Source organism: Myotis yumanensis, unplaced genomic scaffold (assembly GCF_028538775.1).
Source record: "Myotis yumanensis isolate MYYU_CA2020_CCGP unplaced genomic scaffold, mMyoYum1.0.hap1 SCAF_11, whole genome shotgun sequence".
Classification (NCBI taxonomy): Eukaryota; Metazoa; Chordata; class Mammalia; order Chiroptera; family Vespertilionidae; genus Myotis; species Myotis yumanensis.
Window position 1 is genome coordinate 55,744,527 of NW_027223762.1, and position 23,290 is coordinate 55,767,816.

General features: G+C 58.7%; 1 protein-coding gene across 1 annotated transcript in view; it reads right to left on the minus strand.

The window, feature by feature from the left end:
* The window catches only part of KCNIP3 (potassium voltage-gated channel interacting protein 3), a 68,302-nt gene extending 45,820 nt beyond the window's left edge, over positions 1-22,482 (minus strand). Inside the window, exons 1-2 of the mRNA XM_070428519.1 lie at positions 22,409-22,482; positions 6,531-6,696 (exon numbers count right to left, since the gene is read on the minus strand). Coding sequence (XP_070284620.1) covers positions 6,531-6,696; positions 22,409-22,423 — 181 coding nt within the window. The 5' untranslated portion in view covers positions 22,424-22,482. The remainder of the gene's footprint in view (positions 1-6,530; positions 6,697-22,408) is intronic.
* Between the last annotated feature and the right edge of the window lie 808 nt (positions 22,483-23,290).

Below are 23,290 nucleotides of genomic sequence, written 5' to 3' on the forward strand. Positions count from 1 at the left end.
CTGTTCTACGTGGGTGCCCTTTGGGGCTCCTTCCTGCGCCGCCTCCTGCCCTGCTGAGTGCTCCTCTCTTCGAGCCAGGTTCCCAGAGAGGAAGCGGAAGAAGAAGCTGATGGCATCGCCCAGGAACTTCCGGCAGCCATGCTGGCCCTTCTGCAGCCTCAGGTGGCCCCCCAGGCCGGGCCAGAGGCCTCTTGGGCCTGACCTGGTCCCAGGGGCCCCTCTCCTTCCCCTGCCCTCACTCTGCCACCCCACCAGCTCTGTCCATCTTCTGCCTGCCTCTCCCCAACTGAACACCCAGAGCCTTTCTTCCAGAACATTCTTTCTCTCTCTCTCTCTCTCTCTCTCTCTCTCTCTCTCTCTCTCCCCTCTGGTCTGTCTCAGCGTCTCTCCTGTGGGTCTCAGCCTGTTCACCCCTCCTGCTCTCTGGGCCTTCCTCAGCCCTCAGCCCGGGATCCCTGCTCCCACCCAGAGCCCACTGCCTGGAGGTGGAAGGACTCCTGCAGCTGCCTGGGCTGGGAGCGGGTGGGCCTTGCTCCCGAGCTCCCACACCGATGAGGAGGTGAGTTTTGGCTGAGGTGTCATCTCACTGCAAAGGGGCCTCATCCAGGTCCCAGGGCTTCTCTGCTCCTGTCCAGCCCCTGTGGGAGCCTCAGGGTCCAGGGACCCTGGGCGGGGCTTGGAGATGGGTGGGCCTGGCCTCTGCTCACTGGCCCCATCCCCCCGCCCTGCTGGTGCCTCTACAAAATGGGGAGACGGCCAGGGGTCCCTCTGATGAGGAGGATAGGGAAAATCAAGTGTGTGCCTGGAGGAGGAACTGCTGACGACCACCCCTGCCCCCACATTTACTGAGAACCTACTGTGTGCAGGCAGCTTGCTAAGGTCCTCTGGGTGCCGGTGCTTCCTGTCACCGTGACCCTAGGAGGCACGTCCGGCAGAGAATGCCACCGCCTATCCATCCTCCTCTGTCTTTTCAACAACACAATTCAGATTTTGTCGGAGGTGGACACGTGCCCAGCTTAAAAACTGCCGCTCCCGCCTTCCTTGCAGCCAGGGCTCCTCGGTTCTGCCTGTGCCACGTAGAACGAGTCCTCCGGAAGTGCCTGCGGGTGTTGCTGCCCTGAGGTGGGTGCCACCACTTCCTCTTTCCCCTGCTTTCCCCTTCCTCTCGCCTGGAGCAAAGCCATGGTGGCTGGAGCCAAAGCCACGACCTTGTGACTGAGGGAGAGGGCAGGAAAACCCAAAGCCCTTGACTCTGACATCCTGAAGCTGCTAAAGTGCTGCCGGCCACTGCCCAGCCCGGATTCTCAAACAGCAGCTGCTTGCCTCTAAGTTAAGTCACTGTTGTTCGGGTTTCTCTTGCATGTAAGTGCAGTGCTTCCTTACGCACCACAGTTAGTGGCGGCTCCAGGGAAGTGAGGCTGCTCTGCCTTGGGCCTGAGGACCAAGCACTCCATGGGGCGCCAGGTCCTGTGGGCCCTTGGCAGGCCCCATGCAACATTCCATGGTCTCCTGGGGTTTTGAGCAAAGCCAGGCTTTCTTTGGCAAAGATCTCTTCTTCTCTGGACATGGAACGAGTGGCTTCTTACTGGGCTGTCATGGAGAAGGGATGCCTGACTGTGGGACGCCGGGTGGCCCTGAGACCGGGATGCCCACCAGGAGCGCGTATCAACTCCCCCCTCGGTGCTAAGGCGCTATCGTCATGCACAGGTGCTCTGTATGGGCTTAGGGTTGAGGCATCTAGAAGGCTCAGGTGTATTTGTAGGGGCTCAGCCCCCTCACCCCCCCCCCCCCCGTAAACAGCTGGATTGCCATCTTTCCCTCAACCCACACCCCAGGCCCCCTGTGGAGTCCCTACGACCATTTGAGGAGATGTGTTCGTATGTCGTTTGCTGACAGAGCTGCAGGAAATGCTGGCACCAACTCTAAGTTCGCAGACAGCCCACCCGGGGAGGGACGTGGAGAAGGGACATCGCCCTGGCGGGCAGAATGTTGAACATGTCTGCTGGCCCACGTGGCCTGGCAGGAGAGGTGGCCTGGGATACAGATTGCAATGTCCTGGGCAGTTGCCAACCACTTGTTCAAGGGCCAGGGGAGGGGAGGAAATAGTTTGGAGGAGCGGCAACCAGGCGGTGTGAGAATGTCAGTCTTCTGTGACGCCCTCTGAAGGGCCTGAGGAAGCCCCGGGTCAGGTGGGCAGGATGGCCTGTCTGCTGGTCATCCGCCTGTCTTCCTGGCTGCGGTGGACCAGAGCTCCTTAGGTCCCCTCACTGGGCTGGGCTGGGCTGGGCTGGCCGCAGCTGCTGTCGAGTGCCCAGCCGGCCAGCAGGTGGCAGGCCAGCTACACTGCATCCCTTCCCTCCCGGCAGGGTGTCTCACTAGGCACTCACTCTGCCTGAGGGCTTTCCTCCCCGCCCGCTTCTGCCAACACCACCACCCATCACAGTGTCCCGCACATCACTGTTCTCATCAGCGACTCATTTTACAAGGAAGTGTAGCCAAAGGCCAGTGCCTACAAGACCCCTGGCCTCACCCTGCCCCAGTGCCCAGAGCCTCACAGAGCAGGAGGAGCGCCCCTGTCAGCTGGTTCCAGAAGAGCCGAGGCTCAGGGGCTGTCCTGTGGGAAGCGGGTGCTGCTCCCCCTCCAGCCAGGAACACGGGTCCAGGGCCCATGGGAAGTGGTGGCGGTGACCCTCACACCATCCGGCCAACCACGCACAGTCCTCTGCTTTCCACTTCCAATGCAGTTGACTCTGGAAGGGAGGTTTTAGATCCCAAAGAAGAATGCTTCTCAGAGGGGCGCTGCCTCTGGGCCACTGAGATGGCCCCAGTGCCGGGAAGGATGAGGGGGACACTGCCGGCCCGGTGCTCCCCTTTCCTTGGCACAACCACTCTAGAGGGCCCTTCGCAGCCCAGGAGTGATGCCAGGGCACCGCGGCAGCCGGTCAGCCTGGGCCCGCAGGACTCTGGCCCCTGAGTCCCATCCGCTCCGGGCCGAGGTGGCCCAAGCTCAGTGGCCGTGCGGTTTCCTGGGCCCGGGCCCAGGCTTCTGCTCTGGCTGCCCCAGAAACCCGCCTCTCTGACTGGCTTCTGTGAATGGAAAAACCCTGACAACAAGGGCACAGTGTCTCGGCTGCCCGTGCTTCCGCTGGTGCGAGGAGCCGCACTGAATGGTGCCCATTGTTCCCTGTGCCCAGCGCCCACCCGGGGAAGCTCCCGGAGGAGGAGGGCGCCGGCTGCTCAGCTCAGCATTTCAGGTGCGAACACTGCCCTCCATGGGACCAGCGGTGCCGTCCTGTGAGACTCACACAGGACGTGTGGGATGGAGGAGGCAGGCATGGTCTCCCCTGCCCCGTAAGTGAGCGCGTGCTGCCCACACAAACCCAGAAGCTCCCTCTTCCCTCAGCTCCCGAGAGAAAAGACCCGGGAGACACAGGTCAGGGTGGGCAGAGGGAGAAGCCCAGGTCAGAACCCACGATGCCCCTCACTCCATGCAACCTGCTGAGTCACGTGACCTCCCTGAGCACCAATCGAGTTTTTAGTAAACAGCGATCTGCACTGCCTGGCGAGCTGCCTGGTAAACACATCCACCCAGAGCTGTTGGTGGCTCTTGGGCCTGCCCCCTCCCCCTCCAAGTTGCTCAGCAGACACATCCGGATCGCCCAGGAGGAGCTGAATGCGAAAGGCCCTGCCCTCTCAGAGCCCACCCCGAGCTGAAGGTGGGACATGTGGGTGTGGTCGCCTTGGCCCCCTCACTGTGGCCTTAAACACAGCAAGCCTGCTCCCAGCTCGCCTTTCTCCGCGTCCACCCACATCCGGGTGTGCGAACAGCCCCAGCGAAGGGTGGCGCACCACACCAGCCCAGCCTGAAATTCGGAAACTGGAGACAGAGAAAGGCCTTCGGTGGGTGGGGTGCTGGATGGAGAGACTTAGGGAGGGAGCGACAGGGAGACAGAGGCCAGGCGGAGGGGCTGTGAGATCTCGGAGGAAGGGGAGGATCTTGTGTAGCCAGGGAGGAGTGGGGGGTGGGATGAAGCCTGCAGGGAGGGAGGAGGAGCCCGGTCAGTCGGGAGTGCCACGCTCCCTCTGCTCTCCACGGGAACTCGGGGAGCCCAGTGTTTATCCTGCTGCAGGATGATCAGCATCCTGTGGGAGCTTCCCAGGTGAGCTGTTTGCATAAACTTGTAATGACTTCATGTTTCTGCCACCTGCAAAATCTATTCGCCTGCCCCCAGAAGTTGAGGAGTGCACATGGACCCCACGCGTGTTCACGTGCATTAGCGCTCCGTGGGAGGCCGCTGTGGGGAAGGCCAAGAACAAACGTCAGGCCAGGGTGACAGAGCAGCACAGACAGGCAGGCGCCTGAGGAAGCAGAGGTGGCTGGAGTGTGGCTGGGAGCCCCCTGGAGCGGTTCTGGGGGGGGGAGGGGGGGTCAAGGACACAGGCCTGGCTGGAGTTGGCTACCAGCCTCTGTGCCGGCTCCCTCCTCCCGCCTCACTCCTCACTCCCACTCTCCTCACTCTACCCTCCTCACTCCTACTCTCCTCACTCTACCCTCCTCATTCTACCCTCCTCACTCTACCCTCCTCACTCCTACTCTCCTCACTCTACCCTCCTCATTCTACCCTCCTCACTCTACCCTCCTCACTCTACCCTCCTCACTCCCACTCTCCTCACTCTACCCTCCTCACTCTACCCTCCTCACTCTACCCTCCTCACTCTACCCTCCTCACTCCCACTCTCCTCACTCTACCCTCCTCACTCTACCCTCCTCACTCTACCCTCCTCACTCCCACTCTCCTCACTCTACCCTCCTCACTCTACCCTCCTCACTCTACCCTCCTCACTCCCACTCTCCTCACTCCTACCCTCCTCACTCTACCCTCCTCACTCTACCCTCCTCACTCCCACTCTCCTCACTCTACCCTCCTCACTCTACCCTCCTCACTCTACCCTCCTCACTCCTACCCTCCTCACTCTACCCCTCCTCACTCTACCCTCCTCACTCTACCCTCCTCACTCCCACTCTCCTCACTCTACCCTCCTCACTCTACCCTCCTCACTCTACCCTCCTCACTCCCACTCTCCTCACTCCTACCCTCCTCACTCTACCCTCCTCACTCTACCCTCCTCACTCCCACTCTCCTCACTCTACCCTCCTCACTCCTACCCTCCTCACTCCTACCCTCCTCACTATACCCTCCTCACTCTACCCTCCTCACTCTACCCTCCTCACTCTACCCTCCTCACTCCCACTCTCCTCACTCTACCCTCCTCACTCTACCCTCCTCACTCTACCCTCCTCACTCTACCCTCCTCACTCCTACCCTCCTCACTCTACCCTCCTCACTCTACCCTCCTCACTCTACCCTTCTCACTCCTACCCTCCTCACTCTACCCTCCTCACTCTACCCTCCTCACTCTACCCTCCTCACTCCTACCCCATCATGCTGGGGGAATGAGGCCACAGCTGTACCCATTCTCCAGCGAAGGGGACTAAGGCCCCTGGAAATCACAGAGTGTCTGAGACAACAAACAAGACAGTTGTCAGAGCCACATCTGCACCCTTTCCTTAAAGTCAGAGCGGCAGAATCTCAAGCACACCTGTTTGTGTGTGTGCCTGTGTGTGATATGTGTATGTGCATGGTGAGCAGGCATGCACACGTGTAGCAGGTGCACAGGTGTTCATGGTTGGTGTGCACAGGTGTGCATGGTAGTGTGCACAGGTGTGAGTGCATGGTCTGTGCATGTGTGTGAGAAGATGGGGCTGTACAAGGCCACACAGCAAATACCAGGTATTGCCACAGCCAGCACAGGGCAGCCACTTCTCTCCATGCCTCACAAACACCCAGAGTGCAGGCCCAGTGAAGAGCCAGCACCAGCCCTGCGTGCACCAGGGAAGGCCCCTCTCCCCAGCCCCTGCACGCATTGTTGCCCATCTTCACATGTGCCCTACATGTGCCCTGCAGGTGAGCACCAGCCCCCACCCCCTTTTTAAATATATATATTTTTTATTTCAGAGAGGAAAGGCGAGGGAGAGAGTGATAGAAACGAGAGAGAATCATTAACCGGCTGCCTCCTGCATGCCCCTCAACTATGGATCGAGCCCACAACCCTGGCATGTGCCCTGACCAGGAATTGAACCGTGGCCTCCTGTTCATGGGTCGATGCTCAAACACTAAGCCACACTGGCCGGGCAACAGAGGACCTAGAAAGGATGAGTTCTGGCCCCATGTTACCCAGCAGGTGAGGTGGGTGCAGCAAGCCCAGCCTGCCAGCCTCTGAAACTGGGCTCCACCCCACCAGCGACCCCAGTAGCACCTCTGCATGGTCCCAGCCCTCTGTCTCCACCTTTGGAGGCCCTGCCTTGAGCTCAGTGGCCTGCATGGAAGAATGAGGACGGGCACGAATGAATGAAAACATCTCTGAAGGAGACAGAGGTGGTGTGGCCTGGGTTGGGGCCCCAGGTTGATCTCTGAACCCCCAGACAGGACAGAGCTCCAATCAGATCCCCAGCCCCGCCCCAGCCCTACCTGAGCCCTGTGGGGCAGCGCTGGACAGGATCCACTTGACCAGGCAGCACCGCATCACGGCCTGGCGGGTGAGCCTCGGCCTCTGCCACTTGACACCCTGCTTCTTGCTTAGTGGTGTGTCCCCAGGGTCCCCCAGGAGGCTGCCATCGGACACCTTCATCATCTCCTGCAGCAGGAACAGGCAGAGGGGTCCTGAGTCCTTGCTCAAGAAGGGGACAACCAGATTGCTCCAAGCTCCCCCACTCTCCTGGGCAAGGCCGTCCCGTCCTTAACTCCACCCAGGGACTCGTCTTCCAAGGTTGCATGCCAGGAGCCCCCGGTCCCGGCCAGAGAGTTGCAGGGGCCATCTCCTGCCCAGTGCCTCACCAGCCTACCTCTCTGTGCAGGAGCCCTTGGTCTGCATGGCGAGGGCATGTTGCAGGCACAGACAGTGTCCACTAGGAGAGCAGCCCAGTGCCCAGGACAGAGGAGTGGGTGGAGAATGACCAGTGAGGCCATGAGCCTCCCACACACACTCTCCTCCAGCCACACCAGCCTGGCTGTGGACACACCAACTTTCCCACCCGCTGTGTTCCTCACGGCTGTGGAAAGCCTTCCTCTCAGGGCCCAGGGAGCCCTACTCATGGTTTAAGACCCAGCCACCAGGGTTCCCCGGCTTTGGGCCGAGGGACTGGGTCTGCCCTTGCGTGCAGTGGAATTCCGGGTCGAGGGCAGGGCCTGTGGGCTCCCCACTCTGCACCCTGGTCTGGCACATGATGGGGTCCCCAGAAGGAGGGAGATGAGGTCTAGACTTGCTCATCAAACTCCAGCCCTGGTATGGGTCTGGTTGTCAGAATTGGACAGTCCCTTAGAGATCACAACCTCTCCCTTGACTGAAGCCCAGAGAGGGCAGTGGATCTGCACCGGGTGACACAGCAAAGCCTGGCCTCCTCACTTCACTACTGCGCCTCCCATCTTTTTCTGCCTGAAGGGAGGCGGGGCTGCAGGAGAAACCCGGCCTCCTCGGGGAGGCACACAGACGGAACCCACTGCCCTGGGTTGTGCGATGATCTGAATACACAGCTCAAACAACAAACTGGAGGGATCCAGGCAGAGAGGCCATAGGAGTTATTCGGAGATGCTGGACATGAGCTCCATGGTGTGGGCGGGAGAGGACAACCTGGGCAGAGGCCCCAGCGCAGCCGGATTTGTTTTTCTACAACAATATTTTGAGCAGCACCCCATCCTGGCCCCTGGAGCACCCACCGTCCTCAGTGCCCACACTGGCAGCAGGGCGACCCCTTGAGGGCAAGACTTGGGAGGGTCGTGTGCAGCCAGCAGCCATGGTGGCCCCTCTGGGCATCTGCCCAGTCTCCTGCTAGGGACGGCTATGCCATGGGTGTAGCCCGGCCAACTGGGTCATGCCCACAAGCAGCCCCCAGGCTCATTCTATTTGTGACAGGCCTGAGTGCTGGCTGTGGGAGGCAGCAGCACCCCGTGTAGGTGGGTGGGTGGCCAGGACGATGGCCACTGGGCTGGCTGGTGACGTCCTCTGAGGGTCAGCGTGCTGTTGGCATAGCTCTGAAAACTTTTTGGTTGTTCAAAGCAAATAACAGATAGCTGTGCAATTAGGTGGCTTCTGCAGAGGCCGAGCCCCAAACGTAGCCCTGCCTCAGGTCCTCAGGTGCAAGGAGCAGAACCTGACCCAGGCGGATTTCAACCAGAAAGGAATGAGCAGGGCGCAGCAGGGCCAGTCCCAGCCTCCCCAGGGAGGACAGACAGCCAGACGGACAGACTGCAGCAAAGAGCAGGCGGTTGGACAGCCAGACCTCAGCCATGGTCACCCCACAGAAGGGGCTCATGAACACCTATGCACCTGGGTAACACTGTGCTAGGGACCCGCCTCCCCCCCACCCCCCAGCCTCCTGCCCTGCTGTCCCTGGAACCTGGAGGCTGCAGCTGGGGTGTCTCAGTTGAATCACTAGCTTCAGGTTCAAGGCCAAGCGGAGAGGAGTCCATTGTCCCAGCCCAGTCCCTGGCTGCAAGGTGAACGGGAAAAGCAAGTGCCTGGCCTGTTAGACTCTCATCCTGCCCCGGTGGGGGCTCTCCCACACGTGGGGAATAAGAAACCGCCACCAACATCTTCTAAATGGTGGGATCTGTGGATGCCGAATGGTGAGGGGAAGCTGGTCTGTTCATCTTGAAGGGTCCCATTAGGTGGGAGGTCCCCCATGAGGCCCAAACACATTTTGGGGGGAATTGGGCTTCCTGGTCAGTATCTGGTGAAGTGGCCACCTAGACAGGTCCACTTCCAAACCCCTAATCCTGACTTTTGGGCATTCCCCAGCCTGGTACCAGATGCCCCTCTCATAGTCATCAGCCCCCGCAAGCCACATCCCACCACACACCCTCCTTGGTAACACCCCCACATTCCTCCCCTCCTCCAAGGCTCAGCCTGGCAAGGAGGCAGGGGAAGTGGTGCCCAGAGCTGCAGCAACCTCGCCATCCTGATGGCACAGAGGAGGGAACAAGCAGGGGAGAGAGGGCCCCAGGATGCCAGGGACGCTGAGGGAGGCCCCTCCACACACTACACATGAGCACATACTCACATGTACAAACATGCACGCACATACATATACGCACACACACCCGTCCAGGGGGGCATCTTCTCCATTATTTATTTTTATTTTCTAAATCCTCACCTGAGGATATTTCTCCATTGATTTTTAGAGGGAGTGGAAGAGAGAGGGAAAGACAGAGAGAAATATTGATGTGAGAGAAACACATCGATTGGTTGCCTCCTGCACTCAGGCTGGGGAGGAGCCTGCAACCCAGGTGCGTGCCCTTGACAGGAATCCAACCCGGGACCCTGCGGTCCTCGGCTGACACTCTATCCACTGAGCCAAACTGCCTGGGGCCGTCTTCTCCATTATTAATGATCTTATTCAGGAGAGAAATGGCCTGATGAATAAAGTCTTTATTTTGGTCCCAGGGGTGGGGTGAGAGGAGACAGGCAGCTGCTGCTTCGTTACCGCATGAATTTTTGCAGAGGGCTCTGGGTTAGTGGAGGATGTCAGAGGGAGAAACTGAGGTGGCCTCAGAGCCGTGGGCAGGACCCCCTCTCTGGCCCCGGGGACTCCTTCTGCAGCCCAGGCCTGGGCTCTTTCCTCCTGGAAAACCTGGAGGCCCCCCGGCCGGCCAAGAGCTCCCCTCCTGCATTCTCCTCCGGGTCTCAGTGTCAACTCATCGTCATGACAACCCAGAGGTCGGCAATGCCACCCCCATTTTAAAGATAAGGAAAGAAGTCCCAGCGGAGACTTTCATTTCAGGGCCACAGCGCTCCTGGTTCCATAGTCAGGCGGTCTTGGCCGTGAGCCGCTTGGCTCTCCTGGGGCCAGGCCCCCTGAGAGGCCTGGAGAGTTGAGAAGGGCTTCCCCAGCCCCTGAGTCATGGCCCAGTCCCTGCTCACAAATGCTCCGCTGTGCTCCAGGGCTAGGAGCCCCCTCCCCCCCCCCCCCCCCCCCCCCCCGCCCTGTTCTCCCTGAGCAGGGTCCAGGGAGGGGGCGGCAGGAGACATGGGCCAGGTCCTCCACATGACTGAGGGCCTGGGCCGCTGTGAGCCACCCTATATGAAGGGGGGTCCTCACAGTAGGAATGAGGGGCCCACAGTGGCTGAGCTGGGGCAGGGCCACATAACCGCAAGGAGGGGTTGAATCCTGTGGACTAGGCCCATCAGACTTCAGGGGAGGGCAGGGGAGTGACAGCTTCTCATCCTCATGAATATTTGACACTTGTCTGTCTGGGAGAGGGTCTGGCTTGGCTGTCAGGGACTGTTATAGCCACTCCAGCTCCCTCCCCTGGGATGGGAGGCTCTGGGGCACCGAAGGGAGGGGGGCTCAAGAGATGACACATCACCCTCTCACCCCACTGGGCCTCTGTAAGGGAGGTAACAGTCTAGGAAGCGAGGTCAGTGAGGAGACCCACACAGGAATGAAATCCCCCCTCACCCCTGCTTAGCACACCCAGGGGCATTTCAGATAAAACCCCAGTGACCTGGTCCAACCTGCAAAGACCCACTCCAATCAAGCCCTGCCTGACCCGGGTCAGCCTCATCACATCTGCCTGCCACCACCTCACCCTGCTCTTCACATGCCCAGCACAGCCTGCTGTCCTTCACCTGCACATTCCCCTCCACCTGCACATTCCCCTCCACCTGCACATTTGCTCCTCCACCTGCACATTCCCCCCTGCACCTGCACATTCCCTCCTCCACCTGCACACTCCCTCCTCCACCTGCACACTCCCACCTCCACCTGCACACTCCCCCCTCCACCTGCACATTCCCTCTTCCACCTGCACATTCCCCCGCCACCTGCACACTCCCTCCTCCACATGCACACTCCCTCCTCCACCTGCACATTCCCCCCTCCACCTGCACACTCCCTCCTCCACCTGCACATTCCCTCCTCCACCTGCACATTTCCTCCTCCACCTGCACACTCTCTGCTCCACCTGCACACTCTCTCCTCCACCTGCACATTTCCTCCTCCACCTGCACATTCCCTCCTCCACCTGCACATTCCCCTCCACCTGCACATTCCCTCCTCCACCTGCACATTCCCCTCCACCTGCACACTCCCTCCTCCACCTGCACATTCCCCTCCACCTGCACACTCCCTCCTCCACCTGCACATTCCCCTCCACCTGCACACTCCCTCCTCCACCTGCACACTCCCTCCTCCACCTGCACACTCCCTCCTCCACCTGCACACTCCCTCCTCTACCTGCACATTCCCCCCTCCACTAGCACACTCCCTCCTCCACCTGCACATTCCCTCCTCCACCTGCACATTCCCCTCCACCTGCAGACTCTCTCCTCCACCTGCACACTCCCTCCTCCACCTGCACACTCCCTCCTCTACCTGCACACTCCCTCCTCCACCTGCACACTCCCTCCTCTACCTGCACACCTCCTCCTCCACCTGCACATTCCCCTCCACCTGCACACTCCCTCCTCCACCTGCACACTCCCTCCTCTACCTGCACATTCCCTCCTCCACCTGCACATTCCCTCCTCCACCTGCACATTCCCCTCCACCTGCACACTCCCTTCTCCACCTGCACATTCCCCTCCACCTGCACACTCCCTCCTCCACCTGCACACTCCCTCCTCCACCTGCACATTCCCTCCTCCACCTGCACATTTCCTCCTCCACCTGCACACTCTCTGCTCCACCTGCACACTCTCTCCTCCACCTGCACATTTCCTCCTCCACCTGCACATTCCCTCCTCCACCTGCACATTCCCCTCCACCTGCACATTCCCTCCTCCACCTGCACATTCCCCTCCACCTGCACACTCCCTCCTCCACCTGCATATTCCCCTCCACCTGCGCACTCCCTCCTCCACCTGCACACACCCTCCTCCACCTGCACACTCCCTCCTCTACCTGCACATTCCCCCCTCCACTAGCACACTCCCTCCTCCACCTGCACATTCCCTCCTCCACCTGCACATTCCCCTCCACCTGCACATTCTCTCCTCCACCTGCACACTCCCTCCTCCACCTGCACACTCCCTCCTCCACCTGCACATTCCCCTCCACCTGCAACTCCCTCCTCCACCTGCACATTCCCTCCTCCACCTGCACACTCCCTCCTCCACCGGCACACTCCCTCCTCCACCTGCACATTCCCTCCTCCACCTGCACACTCCCTCCTCCACCTGCACACTCCCTCCTCCACCTGCACATTCCCCTCCTCCACCTGCACATTCCCCTCCTCCACCTGCACATTCCCTCCTCCACCTGCACATTCCCCTCCACCTGCACATTCCCTCCTCCACCTGCACACTCCCTCCTCCACCTGCACATTCCCCTCCACCTGCACACTCCCTCCTCCACCTTCACATTCCCCCCTCCACCTGCACATTCCCTCCTCCACCTGCACACTCCCTCCTCCACCTGCACATTCCCTCCTCCACCTGCACATTCCCCTCTACCTGCACATTCCCTCCTCCACCTGCACACTCCCTCCTCCACCTTCACATTCCCCTCCACCTGCACATTCCCCTCCACCTGCACATTCCCTCCTCCACCTGCACATTCCCTCCTCCACCTGCACACTCCCTCCTCCACCTGCACATTCCCTCCTCCACCTGCACATTCCCCTCCACCTGCACATTCCCTCCTCCACCTGCACATTCGCTCCTCCACCTGCACATTCCCTCCTCCACCTGCACATTCCCTCCTCCACCTGCACACTCCCTCCTCCACCTGCACATTCCCTCCTCCACCTGCACATTCCCCTCCACCTGCACATTCCCTCCTCCACCTGCACACTCCCTCCTCCACCTGCACATTCCCCTCCACCTGCACACTCCCTCCTCCACCTGCACATTCCCTCCTCCACCTGCACACTCTCTCCTCCACCTGCACACTCTCTCCTCCACCTGCACATTTCCTCCTCCACCTGCACACTCCCCCCTCCACCTGCACACTCCCCCCCTCCACCTGCACACTTTATCCCTCGGACTCTCCAGGCTGACCCCTTCTCTCTATCAAGCCTCCTTCAGGTCAGGAACTAGGAGTTCCCCTCACCTCCAGGTTGCCCTCCTTCACGCAGGCTCAATCTCAGCATTTACAGTGTTTTCCAGCATGCATGGCTTTTAAATTTCTCTTATGTATTAGTTTTCTGATGCGTTTTCTGTCTGTTTCCCACTTCCTCTGCCCATGTCAGCTCTGAGGGCTGGCCCTGGCCTGTTGTGTGAATTTCTCTTCCCCATCAAGCGCCCGGCACTCAGGAGGCTCTGACTTTCAAAACCCAACAGTAAAAGAACAGAGTATCCGTGGGAAGATGGCAAAGCCCCGCACTGACCTTTCCCCAAGGAGGCCACGCAGGTGGCCAAGAAGCACATGAAAAGATGGTCAACACCATCAGCCTCCCGGGAAATGCAAATGAAAGCTGTCATGAGATGTCACTCATACCCATCGGGATGGCCAAGCAGTAGTGACAGCACCAAATGCCTGCGAAGAGGCAGAGAAGCCACCCACTGCGGCTGCTGATCCTGATGGGGATGTGATGCGTTGGCCATTCTGGAAAACAGTTGGTGGCTCCTTAAAAAGCAAATATGCAACTGCCACCCAACCCGGCCATTGTGCCCTTGAGCATTTATCCCAATGAACAAAGCCTGCTCACAAATGTTCACAGCAGCTTCACCTGGAATAGTCCCAAACTAGACAGGCCCCAGATGCCCTTTTTTAGGTGACACCATGGAGTACTAGGCAGCGATCAAAAGGATTAGACTGTTACCCTGGCCGGTGTTCTCGGTGGTTAGAGCGTTGGCCTGCACACTGAAGGGTCATGGGTTCGATTCCCAGTCAAGGGCACATGTACCTGGGTTACAGTTCACTCTCTGCCCCCAGTCAAGGCATGTGCAGGAGGCAACCAATCGATGTGTCTCTCAGATATATGTTTCTCTCTCTCTCTCTCTCTCTCTCTCTCTCTCTCTCTCTCTCTCTCTCTCCTCCCTTCCTTTCCACTGTCTCTGAAAAGCAATGGGAAAAATATCCTCAGGTGAGGATTAACAACAACAAAAAAGGAAAGGACTATTGTTGCAAACAATAAATTGGATGAATCTCCAGGAAATGATCTTGAATGAAAAAGCCAACCTCAAAAGATCACATACTGTACAGTTCTATTTCTATAGAATGACAAAACTTTAGCACTGCAACAGATAAGTGGGCCGGGGTTAACAATGGGGCAGAGGCGGCAGGAGGGAGGTGCGGCTGTACAAGGGCAGTTCATGAGATGCTTGTGATGGGCCTGCGCTGTGTTGTGACTGCGGTGGTGGAAATACAAAGCTACATAAGTACATAGAATCGCAAACACTAAGGCGATGAACATGAGTAAAACTAGGAAGGCCAGATGAGACTGGTGGATTGCACCACTGCCATGTCCCACTGTGATTGCACTACAGTTTTGCAAGATCCTACCCTCAAGGGAACTGGGGAATACGCAGAATCTCTCTGTATTATTCTTTCAACTGCATGAAGATCTACAATTATCTCAAGTTTCAAGTCAGAAATACTCTCTTACACTCACACACAAAAGAGTATTAAAAAATACAACCACACACAAAGCCCTCAATAAATATTAATTATTGATTGGATTCAAGTCCCATGATACTCTCCATAACTTACCTTCCCACCCCCCCATCACTTGATGTCAGTGTCATTGCACCAGGGGACAGAGCTTCCATCTTCCATGGGCCTCAGGGGATGGCCCAGGTTGAGTGACAGAGACCAATGAAGCCTGAAATCTTGGCCCTCGGGTCATGCAGAGTCCTCCATTGCACATCTGGCAGTGGGGCGTTCTGGTCCAGGTCCCAGAAATGGCCCTAGGCTGGCACTGGGGACCTGCTGCCTCCTCTGAGCTCTACAAGGTTCCTTCTGGGCAGAGGCTGCAGGTGGGCAGGGCCAGGCCCTAACACTCACCCCAAAGCCCTGAGACTTCCAGCTCCTGCCTGGCCAAGAGGTCCAGGGGCAGGTCCCAGAGTCCCTCAAGTCCCCTGCCCATGAGGAGCAGGGGAGGAGCAGGCAGGATGCCACATGGCGATGCACCTACTATGTGCCTTACTTCATGTGCACACCAGTCTCTTGAGGTCACTTAGACCCTCCTCCAAATCAACCAACTGAAGCCCACACCCTGCCCTGGTTTCTTTCTCACACCCTCTTACCAAGCTCCCCACCCCCGGCCCTGTGCTGTGCTCTCACCCACTCAAGGTCAATGAGGACTCAGCCCAACTTGCTCAACTTCAGGTGTGTCCCAGGGGCCCTGACTGGAGGTCACTGGCTCCAGGAAGAAGGGCTCTGCCATTGGGCACCCAGGAGCTACCTCTGCCTGGCACAAGAGATGACTTAGCACCCCTCTAGCTCCCGATGGGCCCCCTCTTTTACAAAAGCAATGGAAAAAATATCCTCCGCAGGCAACATACTGATGGGTTATTGTTTTCATTTTGGTGATGTTGCTATGGTTACTTTTGAGGAAAGAGTGAAGAAATAAAATGGACTCACTGTAGTCAAGCTGCTAAATTACTAAAATCAAGTATCTGGGGCGTGAGGAAATGATTCTACTCTTGCTTTTAGTAACCTGGGAACTTGAATTTTTGAACTCTCCATTTAGGCCTGGAGATTACACATATATAAATGCGATATAAATACTACAGATAACCCTCTGATCACCCCCTGAAGGACTTAGAAAAGAATGTTCACATATCCTACAGCCTGCCATGACCATCCAGACCACCAGCCACCTTAACGATTATCTCCTACCTAGACCAACCCAGAAGCTCAGGATACAGGACTGATTCTTCTCAAGAATGTCGTTTTTTCTATAAGAACTCTTAGCTTTTCTTACTTCTTCAGGACACTTAGGCATTGCCTCGTTGTGTTTCTGGTTTATAAACCGGAAGGCCCTTGAATGAATCCTCATCTTGTATTTCCAGCCGAGGCCTCCTGATTCATTTACGCTTGATCGACACCTACTTCAGCAACTGCTACCAGCACTCCATTTACAATAATGACTTAAAGACTCCCTTTTAGAATTGCTTGTTAAAGCTTAAAATGTGAGTTCATTTAAAGAAAAAACAGTAGCACAGATAAGACAAAATTGGTGAAGGCAGAGGACAAACAGGTAGGAGCTTAGAGGCCGAGAGGCCCGCTGAGGGTGGCCAGGCTCCGTCCCCCACGGTGGCCACTGGCCACCTGTGGCTGCCAAGCACTTGGAATGTGACTGGTCCAACTCCAGATGTGCCCTCAGTGCAAACACGCACTGGGTTTCAAACCTTCACTTACTAGCACGCAAAATGGCTCATGAGTAGTTTTTATGTCGAGTGCACATTGAAATGACGATATTTACAAAGGGTTAAATAAGATACATTATTAAAAATGATCTCACTCTTTTAAAAAAGGTCTTTTATGGACCCACCTGGACATTTGAAGTGGCTCCTGTGGCTCGCGCTGTTCCTATTGGCCAGCACTGCCCCCGGCTTCCCTCTCCCACCCCAGCCCCAGCCAGGGCCAGGCAGAGTTGTTTCAGGAAGGTGGCCTGGTGGAGTGTTAGGAGGGTTGGGGAACAGTGAGGCAGGAGGCCAATTTGGGGGGCTGCTCCCGCCCAGGGAGAAAGGGGGGCTGAGCCAGACCCCGGCAGTGGGCTGGGTGGCAGAGATTCTGTGTGCCGTGTTTAGGACCTGCTGCAGATGTGGGTAGTGATGGGGGGTCGAGGTGACTCCTCAGCAGCTGAAACGTCACCACGGAGATGTAGGAAGCAAACCCTCATGCCTTCCAGCTCCCCCGGAATCCAGTACAGACTCTGCCCCAGGAGCACCATCCTCTGAGAGTCTTCACCACATCCCAGGCCAGATCACCTTCGACAAAGCACGAACCTGGGCCCGACATCCCGCCTCGTGGCTCCCCACTCCCCACAGGTTCCCTGAAAGGTCAGGTGCCACAGTTCACAGCCCCCTGCCCAGTGGACACAGCCTTATCCTGTGGGGCCCATCTGGTCAGGCGTTGGGAGCGAACCGAGGCAAGACCTTTGAACAGCCAGTTCAGTCTATGGTTCTCACCAGCTGTTCTGAGAGTGGCCCAGAGCTGGCTTGGCAGAGCCACCTGCAGACAAAGGCTGCTGTGGGGATGAGGTGCACAGCTGGAGGCCATGGAGGGCCCCGGGCCACCTGAGTTACAATACCCAGGCTCCGTTCCCAGAGCTGATGTCATGTGAGTAAGCACCTATGTGAAAGGCATGGCCGACGTCTCCCAAGACACGTGTGGATGCAAAGCAGCATGAACAGCTTCGGACCAGCAGATGCTGGTTCAGGAGACGCACTTAGGAGGGATGGGGGTGGTTTCAGGCTGCTTACTGTTACTCAGGCAGCCAAGAGCAGTGGGGAGAGGTCTTGGTCAGCCGGACAGGGACTTGAACTCTGGGCCCTCGCCTCCTGGCTGGGTGACCTTAGACAAAATACCTGACCCAGCTGAGCCTCAGTTTCCCCATCTGTAAATGGGGATGATAATGTGCCCGCACAGGACTGTGGGAAAGGTTAACTGAGCTGACATACACAAAGCCCCCAGAAGGAGTGATCAGCACTATTCTTCACCCTTCTGATGCCAAGAGAGGGCCTGGCCACCCGGTTCCAGGGGCATGGCCAAGCCCATGGCCCCGTGGTGTTTGGCGGGAGACCCAGCCTCTCTGCTCAGCGGCACATCAGAAGCGCCTGGAGTGCCCACACCTGCCTGCCTGAGGGCTGCAGTGCTCGCCTGCACGGCTCGGCTCGGTGTGTTAAAGCCTCTCAGTCCGTTTGAAAGCACAGCTCAGGTTTAGAGCCTCTCCCTCCAGCCAGGAAATGCTGGGCCTGGTCTGTGAGAGGGACAGGCTCCAGGCTCCAGCCCAGTCTCTCTCCTCCCAGCAGCTTTTCCCTAGGACAGTGGTCGGCAAACTGCGGCTCGAGAGCCACATGCGGCTCTTTGGCCCCTTGAGTGTGGCTCTTCCACAAAACACCACGTGCGGGCGCGCACGTACAGTGTGATTGAAACTTCGTGGCCCATGCGCAGAAGTCGGGGGCCAAAGAGCCGCATGTGGCTTGCGAGCCACAGTTTGCCGACCACTGCCCTAGGGGACCCGCAGGCCTGTTCAGGTGGGGGCTGCTCGGCCCTCACCCATCGGGGTGCTGCAGCGCAGGCTGGCTCACTGAGCACCCACTCACCGCCTGCTCTATTTCCATCACTTGGGACAGATGGCAGGAAGTGGCGGTGGGCGTCACGTGGTGCGGCCCTGAGTGTTTGGAACGGGAGGCTTCTGGGATCCTCGATTCTCCACCCACCCCCGGACAGACAGATGTGGGCCAGGCAGCTTGGCTGACGAGGGGGAGCTGGGTTTGTCATGAGTCCCTGCAGACACCTGCATGGGCACGTGCTTGAACACACACACACACACACACACACACACACACACTCCTGGCCCTCCCCCTCCCAGAGCCCTGGAGCAGGAGAGGGGAGAACTGGCCTCTGATGACTGCCACTTGGGCCAGGACGCAAATCGCCCGCTCCCTGCCACCGTGCTGCCCGGGAGGGGAGAATCTCACTAACCCAGGGGTCCCCCCTGTCGCCCAGCCGCTCACTGACCACATTCTATTGTCCGGCCTTTTCCGGGCTCTACCCAGTCACCAGAAAACAGGGGCATTGACACTTCCCAGCATCATGGAGTTCTCACTGTGCTCCCGGGCCGTGCTAGGGATTGGGGCTAGGATTGGCTCTCTGGGGTCACTGCCTAGATTGCCCATCTTGAGAGAATCTTAAAACGGGCACCAGCAGCAGGGGGGCCCAGGTTTGCCTCTTGATGCCCTGGAAGTGCCCATGTGCAAAAGGTGGGGGCAGTGCTGGGGTGAGGGCAGCGCTGGGGAGGAGGCTGGAGAGAACCAGCAGCTGCTGTGCCCAGCTGAGCCAACATGGGCACAGGCCAGCCTGATGGAGGGGGGCTGGGCAGAGACCTGAAGCAGCAGATCCCAGAGGGGAGGCCAGGCTGGGAGGTGGGACAGGACCCTCTTGGCCGTCCTGCCTCAGCTCTACTCAGCCCAGACCCATCCTGCTCTGGTGCCTGCAGGGCCCCTGGGTTCTCTACCTGTCCCGTGGCTGCTCTGTGGTTCTAGGACAGGGGTGGGCAAACTTTTTGACTCGAGGGCCACAATGGGTTCTTAAACTGGACCGGAGGGCCGGAACAAAAGCATGGATGGAGTGTTTGTGTGAACTAATATAAATTCAAAGTAAACATCATTACATAAAAGGGCACCGTCTTTTTTTTTTTAGGTTTATTCATTTCAAACGGGCTGGATCCGGCCCGCGGGCCGTAGTTTGCCCACGGCTGTTCTAGGATGTGGGCTGATCACAGCTGACAGGTGCACCTGTTGGAGGGAACATCAGTCAGCGGGGGATGGGGAGCTGGTGGGGGAGGGGGGAGTACAGCACAGTGACTCACTTCACACTGCACCCTCCTGCTCAGGCTCCTTCCTGCCCTGTTTGGGACCAGCGAAGGAAGACCTGCCAGCTCTCCCCCCTCTTTTTTCTTTGCCTTGGAAATCAAGGCGGCCCTTGTGGTTCACAGAGGTCACATCAGGCTTAGCAGCTGCTCCTGGGCCTCACCTGGACTGCCTTGGCGTGGTGGGGGAGGGGGCCCGAGGGCCCCAAGCCAGACTGAGTCTGCAAAGCAGCTCCCACTCTTGCAGAAGCTTCTGCTAAGAAAAGGGATCCTGAATTCACAAACCCCGGGTTCTTTTCTTTGCAGCTCTGGCCCTGCATCCCAGAAAGGGGCTCTGGAGGCTCCAAGTTGCACGGCTGGTCCAGGAGACGTGGCTGGGTGTGGGGCCTGCTTGTGTGCAGTCACTAAAGGACTCAGAGGATCCGAAGCCACAAGCGCACAGAGCCAGCCCCCAGCTGGGAGAGAGCCCCTCCTCAGCCACCCGGTTCCAGGTGTGCATCTGTCCCTGCAGTCCTCTCCCAGAACCCCCCCTCCCCCAGCCCTAGGGAAGTAAGACAGAGCAGGTTTCAAATCCCAACTGCAGCTGTGTCACTTGCCATCTAGGGCAGGCCTCGGGGTCATCTGTGAAATGGGTACAATGCCAAGAGCTACCTCGTGGGCCGCACGTGGGTCCAGGGAGATGATGCAGGTACAGGGCCAGCCCTGACCTCCCAGCCTCCACCTGGAGAACAGTCAGAGCCTCTTTGGGCATCTGACTCATGCCTCAGCTCCAGCCAGGCAGATTGAGGGAGCAAGTTGGAGCCCACCTCCTGAAAGTGCCCTCAGGAAGGCTGCAGCCTGGCAGGTAGAGGTTCCCAGGGCGCACTCCCTGAAACCCGGGAGGCAGGCATGAACCCCGGCAGCAGGCATGCCCACTCCAGCAGAGCCCACTACTCACAGAGTTCAAGTCTGGGTGCTGTGACGGGCAGGCTGCCCCCTCCTCTGAGCCTCGGTGTCTGCAGAGGGCAGTGGCTGTGCTTGCCCTTTGGGGCTGCTGTGAGGGCCCATGCATGACGGGAGGGTGCATGCAGGAGGCCCAGGACTGGGCCCTGACGGTGGCAGTGACAGGCAGCCTGCGCCCTGACTTGCAGTCCCTCCTGCCGCTAGTGAGGAAGGTGAATTTCACAACCGGTTCTCCTGCTGACCTTGGTGAGCGGCCCGGGGGCAGCTTCCTTGAGGACCACTGGCCCTGCCCGGCCCTGCCCCAGCAGCTGTGGGCCCTGCTCCAGTCACAGGAAGGCTACTGGCAGGTGCAAGGCCCCTCGAGATCCTGTAGGGCCGGGAGCCAGTTGAGGAGGAGGAGGAGGGGGGATGGCAGTGTGGGTCACAATGGCCAAGGGGAGGACCAGGTGCAATTGTTGGAGGGGAACACATGAGCTACTCCCTCCACCCATCCAGTAGGGGCCGGCCAAGCTCCCAGGATGAGCTCTGGGCGTTAGGGCAGAGGTAAGGCAAGAGGATGACTGTCTACATGCAACTGTGCAGCCCAGGGCCAGGGGCAGGTGCTGCGTGTGGCCATGCGTGTGGCAGTGTGTGCTCGCACTGACCTGCGGATGGGCAGGGACTGTGCTGGCAGCGGTGTGTGTGTGCACTGAGCCTGCAGTGTGTGCGCCTAAGAATAGGCGCTGTTCCTCTACGTCTGCCTGCCCGCCGGGGCTGCTGGGAGAACAAGCACCCCTTCAGCCTGCCCTGTTGCCAAGCTTGAAGAGGTTTGTGTTGCCACCTCTGCTAATCCTCCTGGCAGCCCTGGGAGATGGACTAGGTGGGGCAGGGGCGGCCGGGCTCTGAGCAGTGTGGCCTGAAGTTAGCCTCAGCCCACCGTTCGCCCCTTGTTCTCATGGGTGAGAGATAGGAGTCCATCTTTGGGGGCATCCACTCTTCCCTGCGCAGGAGACCCTGGTTGTATTTGAATTTTCTTCCCGTCCTCCTCTCCTCTTCCTACTGCCTGCAGTGCTGGCTGGGGCTCCCGCAGCCCTGTGGGCCCGTAAGGTCCCCTCAGAATGGGAGCCAGGGAGCCCGATGGAGCCTGCGTCCCTGCTGACCATGGCTCTCCGTGCCTGCCCTCCTCTGCCCCCTCTGGACTTCTGCCCGAGAGAGAAAGGCAACCAGCCTTGTTCAGAACATTGTTATTTGGGATGTTCTGATGCACACAGACCTACTCTCCGTGCCACTTCCTGCCGCAGAGAGCCGGTCCCAGCACACGAGGAGCTCGCACGGCCTCGGGATGTTTTCTGAGTGCTAACTGACTCTGGGGTCGGCTATGTTCCTTTCCCTCCTTCTTCCTCCCTTAATTATTATGCATCCTTCCCACTACCCTGTCACCATATCTTGACCTCCACCCCAAGCATTTCCCTTGCTTCCTCTCTCTCCAAACTCCCAACAGCCCCCAGAGTGAGAACTCTCAGCATGCGTCCTTGTTAGGGACCCCATGGCCGGTTGGGGAGTAGGCATTCATTCATTACTTGGATCATTAAAAGGTGCATCATTGGCCAGTCCTCGAGCATAAGACACTCCCTCCCAGCACGCACGTCCCGGCTCTAAGGGCTATGGAGCCAGGCTCAGGGACCTCACAGAGCAGGACCGGCCACATGGCTGACCCCAGGTTCTCCTCTGTCCGGCTTCTGTCCCACAAACACCTAAAAACTCTCTCCCACCCAAATGGGACCCCAGGAATCTAGCCTCCCAGCCAGGACACCCCAACACTTATTTTCCCAAAGCGGTCCTATAGAGGACAGCAAGGAATGAGCTCAGAAAGGGAGGAACAACAGGTTCCTGGGTGGTCCGAGGCAGCCCCCAGCCCACAAGCCCCCAGCCCTGCCACTACCTACCTTGGCGCGCTGCATCCTGGGTGCTGAAGGAAACTGTGGCCGGCCTCCCCTCCTCACAGCCCAGGAGATCAGCACTGCCGGGCAGGGCTGGCAGCTGCCTCATGTTTGCTTGGACTGGCAGCTTCTCGCCCGCCCCCTGCCCACCCCTCCCTGCCTGTCTGCTTCTACCGGCTCCACCCCTTCTGCCTCTCTCTCTCTCTCTCTCTCTCTCTCTCTCCCCACTCCACTCCCTGCCCCAGGCAGCACTGTCCCACTCAGAATAAATGGATAAATGGTTCTAATCCTGCCCTCTCGGCCTGTTGAAGTCCTGCCAGTCTGGCTCTCTGGGTCTCCCCTCGGCCCCTGCCACCAGGGGTCCTCTCTGTGCCACCCCCTCTGTCCCTTTCTCTAACACACTTTCTCTGCTCCCCCACTTTGGTGAGGGGAGGCTGGGATACAGTGGGGGGTGCAGAGCCCAGGCTGGGGGAGGGGCTTGAGTTCCTGCCCAAGTGAGGGGCAGCCCTCCTGTCACTGCCGTCCCCTCCTCACAATTCCTTGTGGAGGGACCAGAGAGGACCTCAGGCCATGCATTGTAGCCAAGACCCTGGTGTCCCCTCAGCAGCCCTCCTCCCTGTGGGGACATCATTGTGGAGTGCTGGGTCCGAAATGGCCTCAGATGGAGGCTCACCACCCGGAGAGGGTGACAGCTACCGGGGCCACATCATGCGGGTCACACACAGGGGTCCTTTCACCTCTTTCACCTGCCACCACTTAATTACCCCTTTTTTACCCCTGGGGCCCCGCCATGTGAGAGCCCTCCCAGGTAGCCTGTCCCTCCTGTCATCTGTCCCTGCCTGGAACCCCATCGGGGGGCTGAGGGACCTCATCAGATCCCCTGGGTGG